This window comes from Cherax quadricarinatus, chromosome 54 (assembly GCF_038502225.1).
Source record: "Cherax quadricarinatus isolate ZL_2023a chromosome 54, ASM3850222v1, whole genome shotgun sequence".
Taxonomy (NCBI): domain Eukaryota; kingdom Metazoa; phylum Arthropoda; class Malacostraca; order Decapoda; family Parastacidae; genus Cherax; species Cherax quadricarinatus.
Window position 1 is genome coordinate 23216231 of NC_091345.1, and position 17484 is coordinate 23233714.

Sequence of the window (17484 nt, forward strand, 5' to 3'; positions counted from 1 at the left end):
TTAGAGATCTTGTACAAGGTGCACAAATTTTCAAGAATCTCATTACAGAATTCACCTCCATTATCTGTTACTAGGGACTTAGGTGTGGTATGCCTGCAGATAATGCGTTCTTTAAACGCTTTAGCTACTGTCTCGGCAGTCTTATCTGCAATAGGAACTAACTCACAATATCTGGTGAAATGGTCTACCATAACACACAGATGTTTGTTACCTTGGAGGGAACATTGGAAATTAGTTAACAAATCTAGCGCAACTCTTTCCCAAGGTTCGCTAGTGGTTGGATATACTTGGATTGGATTAGGGCCATTAGCATTACCTTTATGTTGCATGCAGACACTACATTTCTTAACTTACTCAGAAATATCAGTTGCCATACGAGGCCAAAAGTATTTCAATCTGGCTTGTTTTACTGAACGATCCATACCAGGGTGTGCAACACCTGATACATCATGAACTAGCTGTAAGGATACATTCACTAGTGACTGTGGAATTACTAACTGGTATACTGTTCTGCTAGGAGTACCCAACTCGGCTGTTCGATACAGTAATTCTTGGTTCATGACAAAGTCACTGATGGGTGCTGGTGGCTTCACAGTCAGAATAAGATCTTCCTGGAGCAGGAATCGAATCACACCAGACCACATGGGATCTGTTCGTTGAGCAATCTTTACATCTTCAGCACTAAATGGAGGGTCTGCAGTTACTATACTAACATGTCGCGATAAGGCATCTGCGACTACATTTGACTTGCCAGGTAAATGCTCAAAGGTGGGATTGAACTCTTGGATAGTCAAGGTCCATCTGGCTAACCTTCCAGTAGGTTGTTTGTTCTGGAATAAAGGTATCAGTGGAGCATGGTCTGTCAAGACATGAACAGAGTACTGATAAATAATGTCTCAGAAGTGCTTTAAAGACCATACTATTGCTAAAGCTTCTTGCTCAGTTACTGTATAATTACGTTCAGCCTTCGTAAGGACTCGGCTAGCAAATGCAACTGCGTTGTACTTGCCATCGGTCTTCTGAGCTAGTACGGCGCCTATGCCAATTGAACTAGCATCAGTTGTCAGATAGAAGGGCTTAGAAAAATCTGGAAATTTCAAAATTGGAGCAGATGTTAGCTTTTCTTTTAGAGTTTGGAATGCTCTTTCTTGACGGAAGGTCCAAACAAAAGGAGCATCTTTCTTAAGCAACTCAGTTAGAGGAGCAGCTATGGAAGAAAAATTGGCAATGAAAGATCTATAAAAACCTGCTAAGCCCACAAAGGATCTTACGGCATCAGCAGTTTTGGGTGTTGGAAAATTTAGTACTGCAGTTACTTTACTTTGGTCAGTCGTAACCCCTCTAGGAGTGACTACGTGACCAAGAAACTTAATTTCTGATCTGAAAAATTGACATTTAGACAGTTTGATCTTTAAATTGGCTTCTTCAAGCTTACCAAGTACTACATCAAGTCTTTTCAAGTGTGTATCCACGTCTTTAGACATGACGATTACGTCATCTAAGTACACCATAAGTGCATTACTTATGAGACCTCTAAAGATATTAGTCATGAGCCTTGAGAACGTGATAGGGGAAGATCGTAATCCAAACGCCATACGGAGGAAGTGATAATGACCTGTAGGAGTGGAGAATGCAGTTAGCTCTTGGCTGTTCTCGTGAAGAGGGACTTGCCAAAACCCTTGTAACAAATCCAGGGTTGAAAAGACTTTGTTATCTCCGATGTTACGTGAAAGATCACCCAGTACAGGAAGTGGGAAGCGATCTGGAATGGTTTTCGCATTTAACTTCCTAAAGTCAATTACTGGGCGCCAAGTACCATCCTTCTTAGGTACTAGGATCAAGGGTGCATTCCAAGGTGAATTGCTAGGTGCAATAACTCCATCATCAAACATTCGATTGATCAATTCTTCTGCGACAGCAACTTGTGAATGAGGCATTCTGTATGCAGGTATGTAGATAGGTCTAGTACCAGGTTCAAGTGGAATACGATGGGACAATAAGTTCGTTATACCCATCTTCTCACCTGGTAAAGCAATGGCTTTACGACGTTTGTTCAACAGAGTCAACAAACGCTTGACTTCATCTGGGAAGTCAGTGGGAGCTAAGTCTTTCTCCTCAACTGGTGGAACAGATTGATCCAGTGAAGTGGATGAGGTCTCCCCGGCAGAAATAGCACCGACCCACTGGTCAGGTGACAACTCATCCTCTACCTGAACAGGGTAAGGATAGTGAACAAGGTCAACAAGATTGGTATTTGCTCTGAGGCGAACACTGTGACCAGAAGTGTTGGCTAGGAAGAAATGGATCTTACTATCTCTTACAACATGTAAGGATGGTTCAACAAATAGGCCTTTTACTTTGCAAGAATCACTGTCAACTAGGACGTTATCACCATCTGGAACACTAGGAACAACAACAGACACTCTAGTGAGGGCACTAGCTGCGACAGAAACGTCTTTCTGCAGACGGCATGTGACATCAACAAGAGATGGCATTACTAGTTGCAAGTACAGTGGACCCCCGCATAGCGAACGCCTTGCATAGCGAACAATCCGCATAGCGAACGCTTTGTTTGCCAAAATTTTGCCCCGCATAGTGGACAAAAACCCGCTCAGCGACCTTCGTCCGAGACGCGTCCAATGTGCGGCCTCAGCCAGCCTCACATGTGCCGCCCGTCCCATTGTTTACCAGCCAGCCTCCGCGGTAACATTCAAGCATACACTCGGAATATTTCGTATTATTACAGTGTTTTCGGTGCTGTTTCTGGAAAATAAGTGACCATGGGCCCCAAGAAAGCTTCTAGTGCCAACCCTGTGGTAAAAAGGGTGAGAATTAGTATGGAAATTAAGAAAGATTTTGAAGGGTTTGGGGCTAACCCTGAGAAGCCTATGCCAGTTGTGGAATCCATTGTGCCTACTTCAAAAATTAAGGAAATGTGTGCACAGTGGGTTGAACTGCAAACCTTTATGGATGAAAATCACCCTGACACAGCTGTTGCAAGCCGTGCTGGTGACTATTTCAATGACAATGTTATGGCCCATTTTAGACAAATCGTAAAGGAACGGGAGGTACAGAGCTCTATGGACAGATTTGTTGTGCGACAGAGGTCCAGTGACTCTGAAGCTGGTCCTAGTGGCATTAAAAGAAGAAGGGAAGTAACCCCGGAAAAGGACTTGCTACCTCAAGTCCTAATGGAAGGGGATTCCCCTTCTAAACACTAACACTCTCTCTCCCCTCCTCCCATCCCATCAATCATCACCAGATCTTCAATAAAAGTAAGTGTCATGTAATTGTGCATGCCTTTTTCAGTTTGTGTGTACTAAAATTAACATTTTTTTGTGGTAAAAAAAATTTTTTTTCATACTTTTGGGTGTCTTGCACGGATTAATTTTATTTCCATTATTTCTTATGGGGAAAATTAATTCGCATAGCGAACATTTCGCATAACGACCAGCCCTCTTGCACGGATTAAGTTCGCTATGCGGGGGTCCACTGTAATTGTTTTCCGACAAGGCGTCCCCTGTGGAGAAACTACTACTAGAACTAGCAGACATTGCAGGGATAGGCTCAGCACTCAAGGTAGTCAGAGCGTCCTCGGACACTTGAGGTAACTGGACACTATCTTGCAAGTCTGAAGTTGCAGGAACACAGACAGAAGTGACAGGATCATCAGTGCCTGACCGCTTGGGTACGCTACTGGAAAATGCACTGGCCTGTAAGGACTTAATTCGAGTGTCATACTCTGCGGCAGTATGGCAGATCTCGGATCCAAGCTGGTAACCCCAGAATGGAACGATCAAGTCGTCAATTTGGGCATGCCATCGGTACGGGTCGAGCACAATGAGTAAGTCTCGCATGGAAGCAAAGCCCAGCAGAAGGTCACCAGGGAAAGTAATCTGGTCGACAACAAGGAAGGAAGCAGTGAAGTCTCTACCTTGGATAGAAAAAGTTAGGGAAGCCCGACCTCGGACACGCAGGTGAGAACCAGCTACTCCACTAAGGGAGGACACATGAGTCGGTTCTACGAGAAGGACATGTCGTAACTGCTTATCCTTAAACAAACTTGCGCACCAGAGTCCATGAACAAATGAACGGGTGCATTATGAACAGGTGCTTGCACTATAGGGCCTATGGTTGCATTGGAAGTTATGTGCAAACAAAAAGGTGGATTGTCATCAGAAAAGACTTGTTCCACTTCATCCCCAAAATCATCTATGTCAGAGACATGTGAAGCAACATCATCAGCAGGATTGTCATTCTCGAGACTGCTTAAGGCTTCCAAGGAATTGTGAACGGGAATAGTGTACTCATTTTCACCTACTGTCACCATGGGACGGTTTGACTGGGGCGCTCGAATTCCCCCAAATTGGAAGAATGAGCCTGGTTCTGGTTAGTTTGAGAATTGGAAGAATAAGCCTGGTTCTGGTTATTTTGAGAACCACGATATCTGTTTCCTCTACGGGTTCTGCGGTTGGAATGGCCACAGAAAGACCTAGAGTACTGAAGGTTATAGAGAGCATTGCACTCAGATGTGTCATGTCCATGTATTCTATGATAAGTACAGTAGGGAAGATCTGGGTACTCATCATCAGTACGACGTCTCTTAGGGTAACTATCAGGACAATTAATTGCAATATGGCCACGGAAACCACAGTTGTAACAAGTCCGCCGACTATGGTTACTGAATGTACTATGAATACTACGAGGTTTATAACGACTCTGTACACTGGTTCTTGGTGACCTCTGAGATGGTTGACGACCACGATTTGTCTCTGTGGCGCAAACAAGAGGTGGTGCAGACTGAGGCATAGGTGTGAAATTACTTTTAATACATGGGAAAGTACCCTGGGGGCACAAGGAACATACATGATTTAAGGCTGTAAGTGGTTCCATCGTCACAGTTGGAGGATGAGCCTCATAAGCACACACAGAAGCAGGCGGCATTAGTTCTTTGATTGCTCCAAAAGCTGCTATTTTAGCAAACGGTTCTGTGAATGGTTTAACCTCTTCAGGGAGAAAAGCTGATGACTGGACAGCATTGATAAATGATGATAAAAGTTTGTCTAATCTAACAGCAAATGCACTCAACGATTCATTACTCATGGGTGTAGCATTCACTAGTTCCCTAAGAACGACATATGGATCAGCTGTTTTTACTGGGACAAGGAAAGAACGAATCAGTTCCTCATATTGTGACCACTTAGTAAGATTCCTGAAGTCACGCATATCAAGAAGATCAACAACGTGAACAGCAGCAGGGGATCAATGAAGAGCTTCTTTAGCAAGTCTGATAAGACTTTCCTCTGAAGGAGGACCTTCAACTAGAGCACCAGCACGAGAACGAATGGCCGCAAACCATGCTTCAAGACTATGTACATGGCCATTGAATAAAGGTAACGCATCAAGGGAATCACGAGTATAACTATAGTATCTCGGTGTCTGGGTCGGTCTGTCAGTCGCTAAGGAATTGTGAGGACTGATGACAGGAGCAGCAGTAGCCTGAGAGGTCTGAGTGTCAACATTCACTAAAGTATCACTTGACGGTATGTGAGACATAATGGCAAAGTTGCACAAGAACAAATAAGGCAAAAATAATGAACAATAAAAATGATACAAAATGCTAGAATTGAAATAAAAGAGATGCAACTAATTCTGCAGAAGTAATAAAAAATGTCTAAGATACACTGCAAGAGGAAGGACAACTCAATGTAAAGGACTATTGGCCAAGAAAAAAAAATTACATTGAAATATACAAGTAAAAATATTACTAGAGACTGAATTAAATGCAAAATGAGCTGTCTTTACTCTTGCTAATAAAGGAATTAATTAATAAAATTTGAATTGAATGTAAAAAGTATAAAATAAAATTACTAAATTGTTAACTGGGAAATTTAAGTATTTTCTAAGAATGCATAAAAATATCAATAAAAGAAAATAATTCACTGCAGAACAAGTGCAACAAAATAAGGTGTAGAAATAATCACTGCAATAATAAAGTGTCACTGGGAAAACTCAGGTTAAATAATGAAATAAAAATATGAAGAAAAACTGATTGAACACTTTAACTCTTAATTGTAAATTAGACAAAACAATTTACTCAGAGTAAAGAAAACACTTTACGTTAAAAGTAATTGAAATTGCATCAAGAGTGAATTTGTTCAAAGAAATATAAAAATATGAATAAAAATAAAACAAAGGAACAAAACGGGAAGTGTAACACTTAGTGGCAGGGCACACAACACTTAATCACGTATTCATTATTTTAGTATATTCTTACAACAAAATCTTGCTGTGACTGATACGACAAAAATTTGCTGGCAAAAATAATGGTACACAGTCTGCGAAAAAATTAGAGGAATGAGACACTGCTGGCATACGAAAAAAGACACACACAGAAATAAATGGATAATTTGGTATACTGGGGTGAATATCACTGCATGAAATACAATGACAATTACTGGAGAATACAACGCTGAAAGAATACACGATAAAAAAATGAATCACTTCACACAGAGCGACTGACTGGTACACTACACAATAATACTTACTACAGACAGAGAGTAGCATAAAAAAAACACAGATAAAAATATAAGATGAGCGAAAACACTGAAAAATATGGCAAAAATAACGAGTCAAAGAAACACTGAGTCTACACTGAAAACACAAGGTTTAGAGTACACAAGAAATTCACTATAAATGTCTCACACACGCAAATGTCTTTAAATGCAAGAAAAGTCTCTAAACAGAAAATTATCACTGAAGTCTGTAGTAGTCGACGGTGATGACTGGTGATGAGGAAGGTTGTCCTGCGCGGTGATGACGCCGACACTCACACTGTCGTCATGAAGAAATGCGCTTTCTCAGTGAACTCGCATAATTGGCTTTATCGTTGGCGCTCAGCTACATCTCTTGACCAATTATGTGAGCCAAAACAGTATTAGGACCCGGTACAAGGGTGCAAACAACCACAGGTAGATGAGGTGGGTGGCTGGTGGTGGGTGGTTGGTGGTGGGTGGTGTGAGTAGAATGGTGGTGGGTGTGACTCTCGCTGGTGCTCTGGCGCACACTCCACTCTACCCATGAAGGTGGCTTGATAAGCCACTCTATGCCACAGGAATGGTGAAAAACACTCTTAGCATCCAAGCACAAAGCGATATAGACAATACTTCAGAGGAACTTGGCTTACTTCTTACTGCGTGGCTTACTTCTCTCTCTCAGCTGGGTTAGAAGCTGGGTTGGCTGACTGGCTTAACCCACGAGAATGGCTGACTGGAAGACGTGTAACGATGCACACAGCACGGAGGAGCAGGTGGATGACAGGAGACAGGCTGGATGATAGGCTGACTGGCGTTCACTTCCACAGTCTGGCTTACTGACTGGCTTAATTGCAAAATCCGGGTCAACCCCTCGGAGATTGAAGCAATTAGCACACGAACTAAGCCAGGAAGCTTGAAACGGCTGCAACAGGCTTGCAGGCTGGAGGTGGTGAGTGAGGGGAGCGAGTAGCTGGAGTGGGTGAGACGGTTCACCTTTGACCCGCCGGCTACTCACAAACAGTCTTCTAACGTCCTGAATTACCCGTAAAAACTTAAATCCACTCTCCACACCGGTGCCACCATTTATCATGTGGGAGTTCGATACGTGGATAGGGTAAAGTAATACTCACGTAGGCTGGTAGTACGTATAATTACAGATAATGTGGGGAGCGCCCAACAGCCTGCCTATCTCCTTGCTCACTCTCGTATAACTGACTGGCCGCCCACAGTACCCATATGTGAGGGGGGTCTTTGAATACTGCTGTGGTCAGCACAATATGAATACAGACAGTGACTCAGGCAGAGACAGTTGGTAGTGAGTCAACTACTGGTACACTGGTTACTGGTAACTGGTTACTACTACTGAGAATTGTAGTGATGTTTGTATTGTAGTGATGTTTGTATTGTAGTGATGTTTGTATTGTAGTGATGTTTGTATTGTAGTGATGTTTGTATTGTAGTGATGTTTGTATTGTAGTGATGTTTGTATTGTAGTGATGTTTGTAGTGTAGTGATGTCTGTATTGTAGTGATGTTTGTATTGTAGTGATGTTTGTATTGTAGTGATGTTTGTATTGTAGTGATGTTTGTATTGTAGTGATGTTTGTAGTGTAGTGATGTCTGTAGTGTAGTGATGTCTGTAGTGTAGTGATGTTTGTAGTGTTTGCCTGGAGAGAGTTCCGGGGGTCAACGCCCCCGCGGCCCGGTCTGTGACCAGGCTGTGTAGTGATGTTTGTAGTGAAGTGATGTTTGTAGTGAAGTGATGTTTGTAGTGTAGTGATGTAGTGTAGTGGTGTTTGTAGTGTAGTGGTGTTTGTAGTGTAGTGGTGTTTGTAGTGTAGTGATATTTGTAGTGTAGTGATATTTGTAGTGGTGATTGCACATATGGCTCTTCCTTACTCCTACCAGGTATTATTTCTCCCTGCTCAGTGCACGAGGTCATGGCATCCCTTTTATCTTCAACATGTAGTAACTCTACCTTCACCACCTAACATGTGCTCCACGACTGTCCATTATGATCACCACAACACACACACAAAAGGATAAAGAATAATACCCTACCTGAAGTTTGCCTGGAGAGGGTTTCGGGGGCCAGCGCCCCCGCGGCTTAGTCTGAGACCAGGTCTCATAGTGGATCAGGGTCTGATCAACCAGGCTGTTACTGCTGGCCGCACGCAAGCTGACGCATGAACCACAGCCCGGTTGGTCAGGTACTGACCAACTGGGCTGTGTTCGAATACACAAATGAAGTGCATATACCAAATTAAAACTAATTACGATGTTTCGGTCCTACTTAGACCGACTTGGTCACAGTCATACCGATACGTCGTCATAATTTTCATTCATGTATGTGAGAGTTATTTTTCACACACACACAGTCAACTAAATATTTTTTTTATATAAAGAGTAAATAAATAAATAAATATAATATATAATGTACAGTGGACTCTCGACTAACGCTATTAATCCGTTCCTGAGAGCTCATCGTTAGTGAAAATTATCGTTAGTCAAGTTAATTTTCCCCATAAGAAATAATGGAAATCAAATTAATCCGTGAAGGACACCCCAAAGTATAAAAAAAAAAATTGTTTTTACCACATGAAATATTAATTTTAATACACACAAACTGAAGAAGACATGCACAGTTACATGACACTTACCTTTATTGAAGATCTGGTGATGATTGTTGGGATGGGAGGAGGGGAGAGTGTTGATGGTCTTAGTGTTTAGAAGGGGAATCCCCTTCCATTAGGACTTGAGGTGGCAAGTCCTTTTCCGGGGTTACTTCCCTTCCCTTTAAATCTCTCAAACCAACCTTTGCTGGCCTTAAATTCACTCACATCACCACTAGTTGCTTGCATTTTTTTCATTAAATCGTCATGCAACGTCCTAGCCTTTTCACATATGATCGCTTGAGAGATGCTATCTCCTGCTATCTGTTTTTCATTTATCCACACCAATAACAGTCTCTCAACATCTTCGAGTACTTGCGATCTCAGTTTCAAAAACATAGTTGCACCTTTGGCAAGAACAGCTTCCTTGATTGCCGTTTTCTTGGCCACAATAGTAGCGATGGTTGATTGGGGTTTTGTGTACAACCTGGCCAGCTCGGAGACACGCACTCCACTTTCATACTTAGCAATGATCTCTTTCTTCATATCCATAGTAATTCTCACCCTTTTTGCTGTAGGGTTGGCACTAGAAGATTTCTTGGGGCCCATGGTGACTTATTTTGCAGGTGCAATCACTAAAAAGGCTGTGATAACATGAAATGTTCCGATTGTATGCTTGGAAGCGACCGCGGTGGCTGGCTGGCTTGTAAACACTGGCCAGAAGTGGACACGTCTGACGGAACAAATAGTGTTGGTCGAATTTTTTAGCGCTAGTTGAGGCAAAAATTTTGCGTTAAAATGTATTGCTAGTCGGATTTATCGTTAATCGATGCCATCGTTGGTTGAGGGTCCACTGTACTATGTATAAACACTACACTAGTTCTAGTCTTGATAATATGCACAGTAGACTTGAAAAACATGGTGGATACATTCCTAAAAATGGTGTGTTATATGAAATCATGTTAAATGAACTGAAGAACATGTGGGAAAAGAGGGGCCATGGTCATGTCACTTTGGAAAAACAAACTTTTTTTTTTTGTCTTCATAATTCGTCAGAATGAAGTTTACCATTCCTTACATTGTGGCTATTACAAGCAGTCTTGGCTACCACCACATTACTTGCCAACAGTGAAATATTGCCACATTTACAATTTGCAAAACATTCTGACTAGATTTATACAAAATTAGATTTTTTCAGCACATGACGGTAGGTGTGGAAGGTCAGAGTTTGCTGTTGCACTTATAATAAGATTAGTGAGGGGTCTTTAGAGAATAATGAAGGCAACTGATGGATCTCTTGTTTAAACATTTCAGAATAAGGCAGATAGTGAAGAAAAGAAAGCTTCACTTACACCTGTAGCTGAAGAAGCAGTGGAGGATGTAGGGGATCAATCATCAAACTCTCAACTTTCCACAATACCAGAAGTATCTGGAGCCTCCTCAGGAAAGCAGGACTCTACTAACTCCACTACTGACACAGAGATGAGCCAGGACAAAGAAGAGAAACAGATTGCAGACTCAAGTGGGACAACACAGGAAGAAGCATTTAAAGAAGAATTGGTCCTATCTAATGATAAGCCACAAGAGGATGGAGAGAAACTGCAGGTGCCTGTAGTAAGTCTTGCTCCTCTCTTGTGCCCTACTACTTGCCCTCAACTGAGCCCCAGATCAAAAGTAGAGAAACTGTCACAGAAGCACACTCCCTTAGTTAACAAAGTCTACCATAGGCCCTGTTTTACCCCATACCTGACACCTGAACTGCACTGTAAAACTGGATATGTTAACACATCATTACCTAGAAGACTAGTACCAGGGCTGGGGTGTATGACAAGCAGGAGGAGTGGGGGATGGGTCCATCAAGTTGAGATGGGACAGAATGGGCATAGTGCCCACATGTTTGATCACTCCTGTTTCTCTAGAAGCCCTAGCTTGTGGCCTCCTTCACAGGTTGACACACCAGGACAGGTAAGAGACTCCCTTGTGTGCAAATCTCCCTCCTCTCTTGTAGTGGAAAATTCATCCTCGGTATTACAGCTGAACTAGTGAGTAATCTTTTAGTAACTTCTGTATTTCTGGTTTCATGGGTAAAATAAAAGTAATGTAACTTTTGACTCCTTGTTCTCTCTGGAGCACCCTCATTGATTCACAACTTGCCTTAGGATTTTTCCCTGATATTACAGTAGCCTTCATGCGATCAGTGACTTGAAGGAATTCTAGTCATGTATGATGACACTTGCTGTGTTGTAACTAAAACACACAGCACTTGCTGTGTTGTAACTAAAACATGCATACTATTTGCTGTGTGGTACTAAGGAATGAGAATGTGAGGCATATTGACCACTTGAGCAACATGCAAATGGCAAGTGTGTCAAAGAAATAAACCAGCAAAAGTATAAGTAAAGAACAATAAGAAGTTAGGTAAACAGAAAATATTATATAATAAGAGATTGTAGGAAATGTAGACTTAGAAGTAGTGTTATACTGCTGTACACAAATAACCCGAACTTAGGAGAAAGAAACTTGCGACAACGTTTTGGTCCGACTTGGACCATTAGCTAGTCACACTAGTTACTAATAACTAGTTAATGGTTCAAGTCTGACTGAAACATCGTCGTAAGTTTTTCTCCTATGCGTGAGTTATTTGTGTATTGATCTGTTCATGGTATTGTGCCTTTTTATTTGTTTTACTACTGTGTCCACCACCAAGTACTGTACAGTGGTACCTTGAGTTTCGAACAGCTCCCAACTCAAACAGTTATGTAAGTGTTTTTGTAAGTGCTTTTGTAAGTGTATTTTTGGGGGTCTGAAACTGACTAATCTAATTTACATTATTCCTTATGGCAACAAATTCATTCGCTATTGGCACTTGAACAGCATTCTGGAACAAATTGAGTTTGTAACTCGAGGTACCACTGTAGTTAAAATATATAGTGGTAGTCATTATTGTCGCACAGAATGCTGTAGTTATTTATTAATCTTCAGTATCTTAACTAGAGTACTGTATATTTTTTCTTTTTAACCTTGGTGCCTCTTACTAAGACAGGGTGACCCAAAAAATGAAATATATTCACCATTATTCATTCAAGCACTGTCTTGCCATAAACATGCTGGCATCACAGTTCTAATAACTCTCCAACCTGTAACCTCTCTACCCCTCATTCAGCAGGCACTGTACTGCCCACCACCACCCCTCCTTCAGCAAGCATTGTACTACCCACCATAACCACCCCTCCTTCAGCATGCAGGCACTGTACTACCCATCACTACCCCTCCTTCAGTCTACAGGAATTCTACTTACCATCTTCAAGACTTGGGTCTAATTGGTTTTCCCCGAATCCTTTTGTGTATGTTCCCTTGTTCACACTTAAAAAGCACCTCTATTAAAAACCACTTGTCTCCTATTTCTTCTATCTAACATGCTCATAAAAGCCTGCTGGATGCTCAAGCTCTTAAAATTTAAAGTCTCCTTTAACCCCCCCCCCTCCCATCCTCCATTCTTTGGATGACCTCTATCTCTCCTCTGATCCACCCTAGATATATACACCCTTTTTGTTATTCTGCATCTTATTTTCATGCCCAAACCACCTCAGGTATCCCTGTTTAGTCCTCTGAATTATGCCCTTAATACCCCACACCATCTTTTAATGTTTACATTCCAAATTTTCTGCATACTATTCACCACACCTTGTTCTCAAACATGGCATCTCAGTTGCCTTTAGCCTTCTCCTTGCTGCAATGTTCAAAACCCATGCTTCACACCCATATAAAAATGTTGTACTGCAGTTATTCTGTATATTTAGTAGTTACTACTGTTTTTCCCAGAATCTTTGTTTTCTTGTATCTTTTACTAGTGTACTGTAATTTCTGAATATTTAGCATAGAATCATTAGTTAAGTTTACTTAGATTATGCTCTATAATGTAGCATGGATATGAGTGAAATCAGCTTTATATGTACATCTTTCCTTCTTTTGATCATTAAAAAACTTTAGCTTTAAGAAAAAAGAACATTGTTTCTTTTGCTAAAACAATTCCAAAATGTGTTCAGGAAAACCTGTTAACTGGACTTTAGGAGGTAGGAAGTACAGTATCTATTCTCTAAAGGTTTGGGAATGTTGCTGTTTGGGTGGTTATTTGAATTGTGATGTCTACTCTTCTGGCAAGACAGCTGTTCAGTGAATGATGGTGGCTGTGCTTTTTTCTTTGAGTCACTTTTTATATGTGGGCAATAGATGATATGATAGTTGCTGGAGTTCACTTGATAAATGACCAGGACTTGAGGTGTTAGCAAGAATAATGTTCACAACCTGGTTTTGTAGTAGTCGCATTGGATGTTATCTACAATTATAGTGTTAATGAAAACATCTGGTGATGCTTTGAGTAATGTGCATTATTAATTTATTAATTTACTAGAGGAATCTTGAGGTTTCCAATTGTTGGCAGTGTTAAACAACCATTTGTGTGGCCTTTATGGTTCCTTCAATAAAACACCACATGCTTTCATCTTCAGTATTGTATATTTCAGTAATACTGAAATACACTTGTCACATTACACTGGTGATATAGATCAGCCGAGGGAGCATGTACATGTAAAATACAGCCTCTCCTCACTTAGCAGCATACACCTTTACCAACGCCTCGGACTTACGATAGGCTCTGACCAGTATTTATGCTTGAATAATGTATATTAGAGCTGATGTCCTCTATTCTGTTCATTTCAATATACAGTACACTACTGTATAAACATTTAAAAATATACCAGAAATATTATAAATGGTGCAAAGGTGACATTAAAACAATATCAAAGATTGTTGACATAAACCCACTACCATTATAGTATGCTTCTCACTTAGCGACGAATTCGTTTAATGACATGGTCTTAGGAACGGAACTCTGTCATTAAATGAGGAGAGGGTGTAGCGAGTTGCAGGGGTAGCTTTAGGCAGGCTCGCTTGTTTGCTTGTCAGAGCTGACTGGAAGTACATTACAAAAATGAGGGGTTATGTAACGATTTGTCTTCAGACATTCACTTTAAAATAAGTAAGTTTTTACCACATTGGTCTTTTCCCATCAAGGTAATGATCCCCTCCAAAAAAGAAAACTCATTCTCCATTGTTCTTTCAATAGCTGTATTGCCAGAAGTGTGTGAGCATCATAGATCAGATAATAGGATGATTAACCCAGTAATAATTTTGTATTCCCAAACTTTTAGCATGCAGTACATTTTGTATAACGCCAGGATTACATTCCCGTAAAATGCCGTGTAATGTAGAATAGTGTCGTGTGAGGTGTTAACCCTGAGTTCAAGACTTCAAGATAATTATACAGTATCTTTCAGATGTAACACACTGTCTTGAATGTCTAAAAGTAATCATACTATGACCACTTTATTATAAAAATTGTAGTTACATAAAGATAATTTCAGAACGATGTATACTCAACACCCTCAACGGACAGCCCTCGGCCCCGTGTTCTGCTCAACTCTGGCATTCCATCTCATTCTATGTCTTCCCACCAGCTGAGTAGTCCAGATGACAACACCTCATCTCTGAAGAATGAAGAAGAAAATGGTAGCAACGTTTATCTTAAGGTAATACAAATAAATCCTTTTCTAAATTTATCACATTACTGTCATACCAATCATCTAAAGCTCAGCATATAGTAAATACATGTATAAACACCCCACAGGATCAGAATCTTACATAATGTATTAAAAAGACTGTTAAACACATGCATTCGCAACTTTTACCCATTCGTAGACAACATGGGTTTAGAGCAGGTTGCTCCTGCCTCTTACGGTTGCTAGATAACTACAACTTGGGTTACATACACTTGAAGACGAGCAAAAAAGCTGACATAGTACGTTACACACATTTTGCCAGAGCCTTCAATGTGTCATTGCTGTGTATTGACACAAACTGGCTACAAGTGTCATCACTGTGTAAGACATGCAACAAAAATAAGAGGTTCGGTAAAGAAAAAAGAGAACACCTAATTATTTTGAAAACAGATATAATAGGCCAGATAGTAATATTAGATTAATAATTATATGGGGAGTGGAACAGAATTCTTCCTCCGTAAGCCAAGTGTGTCGTAAGAGGCGACTAAAATGCCGGGAGCAAGGGGCTAGTAACCCCTTCTCCTGTATATATTACTAAATGTAAAAGGAGAAACTTTCGTTTTTCCTTTTGGGCCACCCCGCCTTGGTGGGATACGGCCGGTGTGTTGAAAGAAAGAAAGAAAATTGTATTATGATAAATTAGAATTGATCAATGACATTATGATTTATCAATGTTTACACAACAGCCACTTAGAAGGCATGACCACCTAGAAGGAATGATACCTTCCCTTTTAAGTGTAGTGAATATAGATAAGAGTAAGTCGATGAAGGTATCAAACGAGTTAGGTAAGGAAAAATTGGATATCAGATTGGAAGGAATATGGAAGAAGTGAATGTGTTCAGATATTTGGGAGTGGACTTGTCAGTGGATGGATATATGAAGGATGAGGTAAACCATACAGTTGATGATCGAAAAAGGTGGGTGATACATTGAGGTATCTCTGGAGACAAAGAACATTACCCATGGAGGCAAAGAAGGGAATATATGAGAGTATAGTGGTACCATATAGGTAGTAGGTTGGTAGACAGCAACCGCCCAGGGAGGTACTACCGTCCTGCCAAGTGAGTGTAAAACGAAAGCCTGTAATTGTTTTACATGATGGTAGGATTGCTGGTGTCCTTTTTTCTGTCTCATGAACATGCAAGATTTCAGGTACGTCTTGCTACTTCTACTTACACTTAGGTCACACTACACATACATGTACAAGCACATATATACACACCCCTCTGGGTTTTCTTCTATTTTCTTTCTAGTTCTTATTCTTGTTTATTTCCTCTTATCTCCATGGGGAAGTGGAACAGAATTCTTCCTCCGTAAGCCATGCGTGTTGTAAGAGGCAACTAAAATGCCGGGAGCAAGGGGCTAGTAACCTCTTCTCCTGTATATATTACTAAATGTAAAAGGAGAAACTTTCGTTTTTCCTTTTGGGCCACCCCGCCTCGGTGGGATACGGCCGGTGTGTTGAAAGAAGAAGATAGTGGTACCATCACTTATACGGGTGTGGAGCATGGGTTGTGAATGTTCAGCATGAAAAGGGCTGTAGGCAGTGGAGATGTCATGTCTAAGGGCAAATGTGTGGCATAAATATTATGCAGAGAATTCGTAGTGTGGAAATTAGGAGAAGGTGCGGAGTTATTAAATGCATTATTCACAGGGCTGAGGAGGGTTCGTCGAGGTGGTTTGCTCATTTAGAGAGAATGGAGCAAAATAGGATGGCTTGGAGGGTGTATAAATCTGTAGTGGAGGGAAGGAGGGGTAGGGATTGTCCTAGGAAAGGATGGAAGGAGGAGGGTAAAAGAGGTTTTGTGTACAAGGGGCTTGGACATACAGCAGGCATTTATGAGCACGTTAGATAGGAGTGGAGACAAATGTTTTTTGGGACTTGACGAGCTGTTGGAGTGTGAGCAAGGTAATATTTTGCAAAGGGATTCAGGGAAAACAGAGTCCTGGAGGTGGGAAGTACAGTGACTACACTCTAAGAGAAGGGTTTGAGATATTTGCTGTTTAGAGTGACATCTAAATTGTTGTATTTTCATGCCTCTGGCAAGACAATGATAGTGTAAATGATGGTGAAAGTGTTTCTTTTTCATATCACCCTGCCTCAGGTCATCCTGCCAGTGTGTTAAAAAAAAAAAAATAGAATTACCAGGAGACATTGTTTTGAAGAGGAAACATGACAATGTCAGTGTTGTACATTGGTTGTGTATTGTATTGGAGAGCTGCTTAGAGCTGGTATTTTTAAATGTCTTCTTGGCTAGTGCTCAGACAGTCAATACCCAGACTTGGTAGAGACTGGGTGTGTGAGCAGACAACTTACATTACTCTTGCAATAAAGCCAGAAGCAATCACCTTGAAGTATTATTTCACAGTTGTCACTTGAGAGAACCCACTTCACACCTCCCATGACAACAAGGTTCTGCATATTTTTCCTAATAAGCTGGACTGTGGTCCATGCATTATACAGTGAGCCACAAGCATCAATAGTCTAATTGAATGGGTAATCCACTAGGCTGCCTCTTCAGAGACCATATCACAAGTGATGATACTGACAACAATCATTAAACAAATTACATATAATTTTATAATAGGCTAAAGTACTGTACTATACTGTACTGTACTTTACACACTGGAGTACTGTATTTGCTTTATGCAGTATATTTACCTTACAGTGGACTATATTTTTTACCTCACAGTAGAGGACAGTACAATATTTACTTT

The 17484-nt window shown here is 40.8% G+C and overlaps 1 protein-coding gene across 1 annotated transcript in view; it reads left to right on the forward strand.

The window, feature by feature from the left end:
- Nucleotides 1-17484, forward strand: part of LOC128699230 (transmembrane protein 245) — a gene marked incomplete in the record, with an annotated part of 140942 nt that overhangs the window by 60871 nt on the left and 62587 nt on the right. The window contains 2 exon segments of the mRNA XM_070096746.1: nucleotides 10462-10761; nucleotides 14571-14735. Of these exon segments, the coding sequence (XP_069952847.1) occupies nucleotides 10462-10761; nucleotides 14571-14735 (465 nt within the window).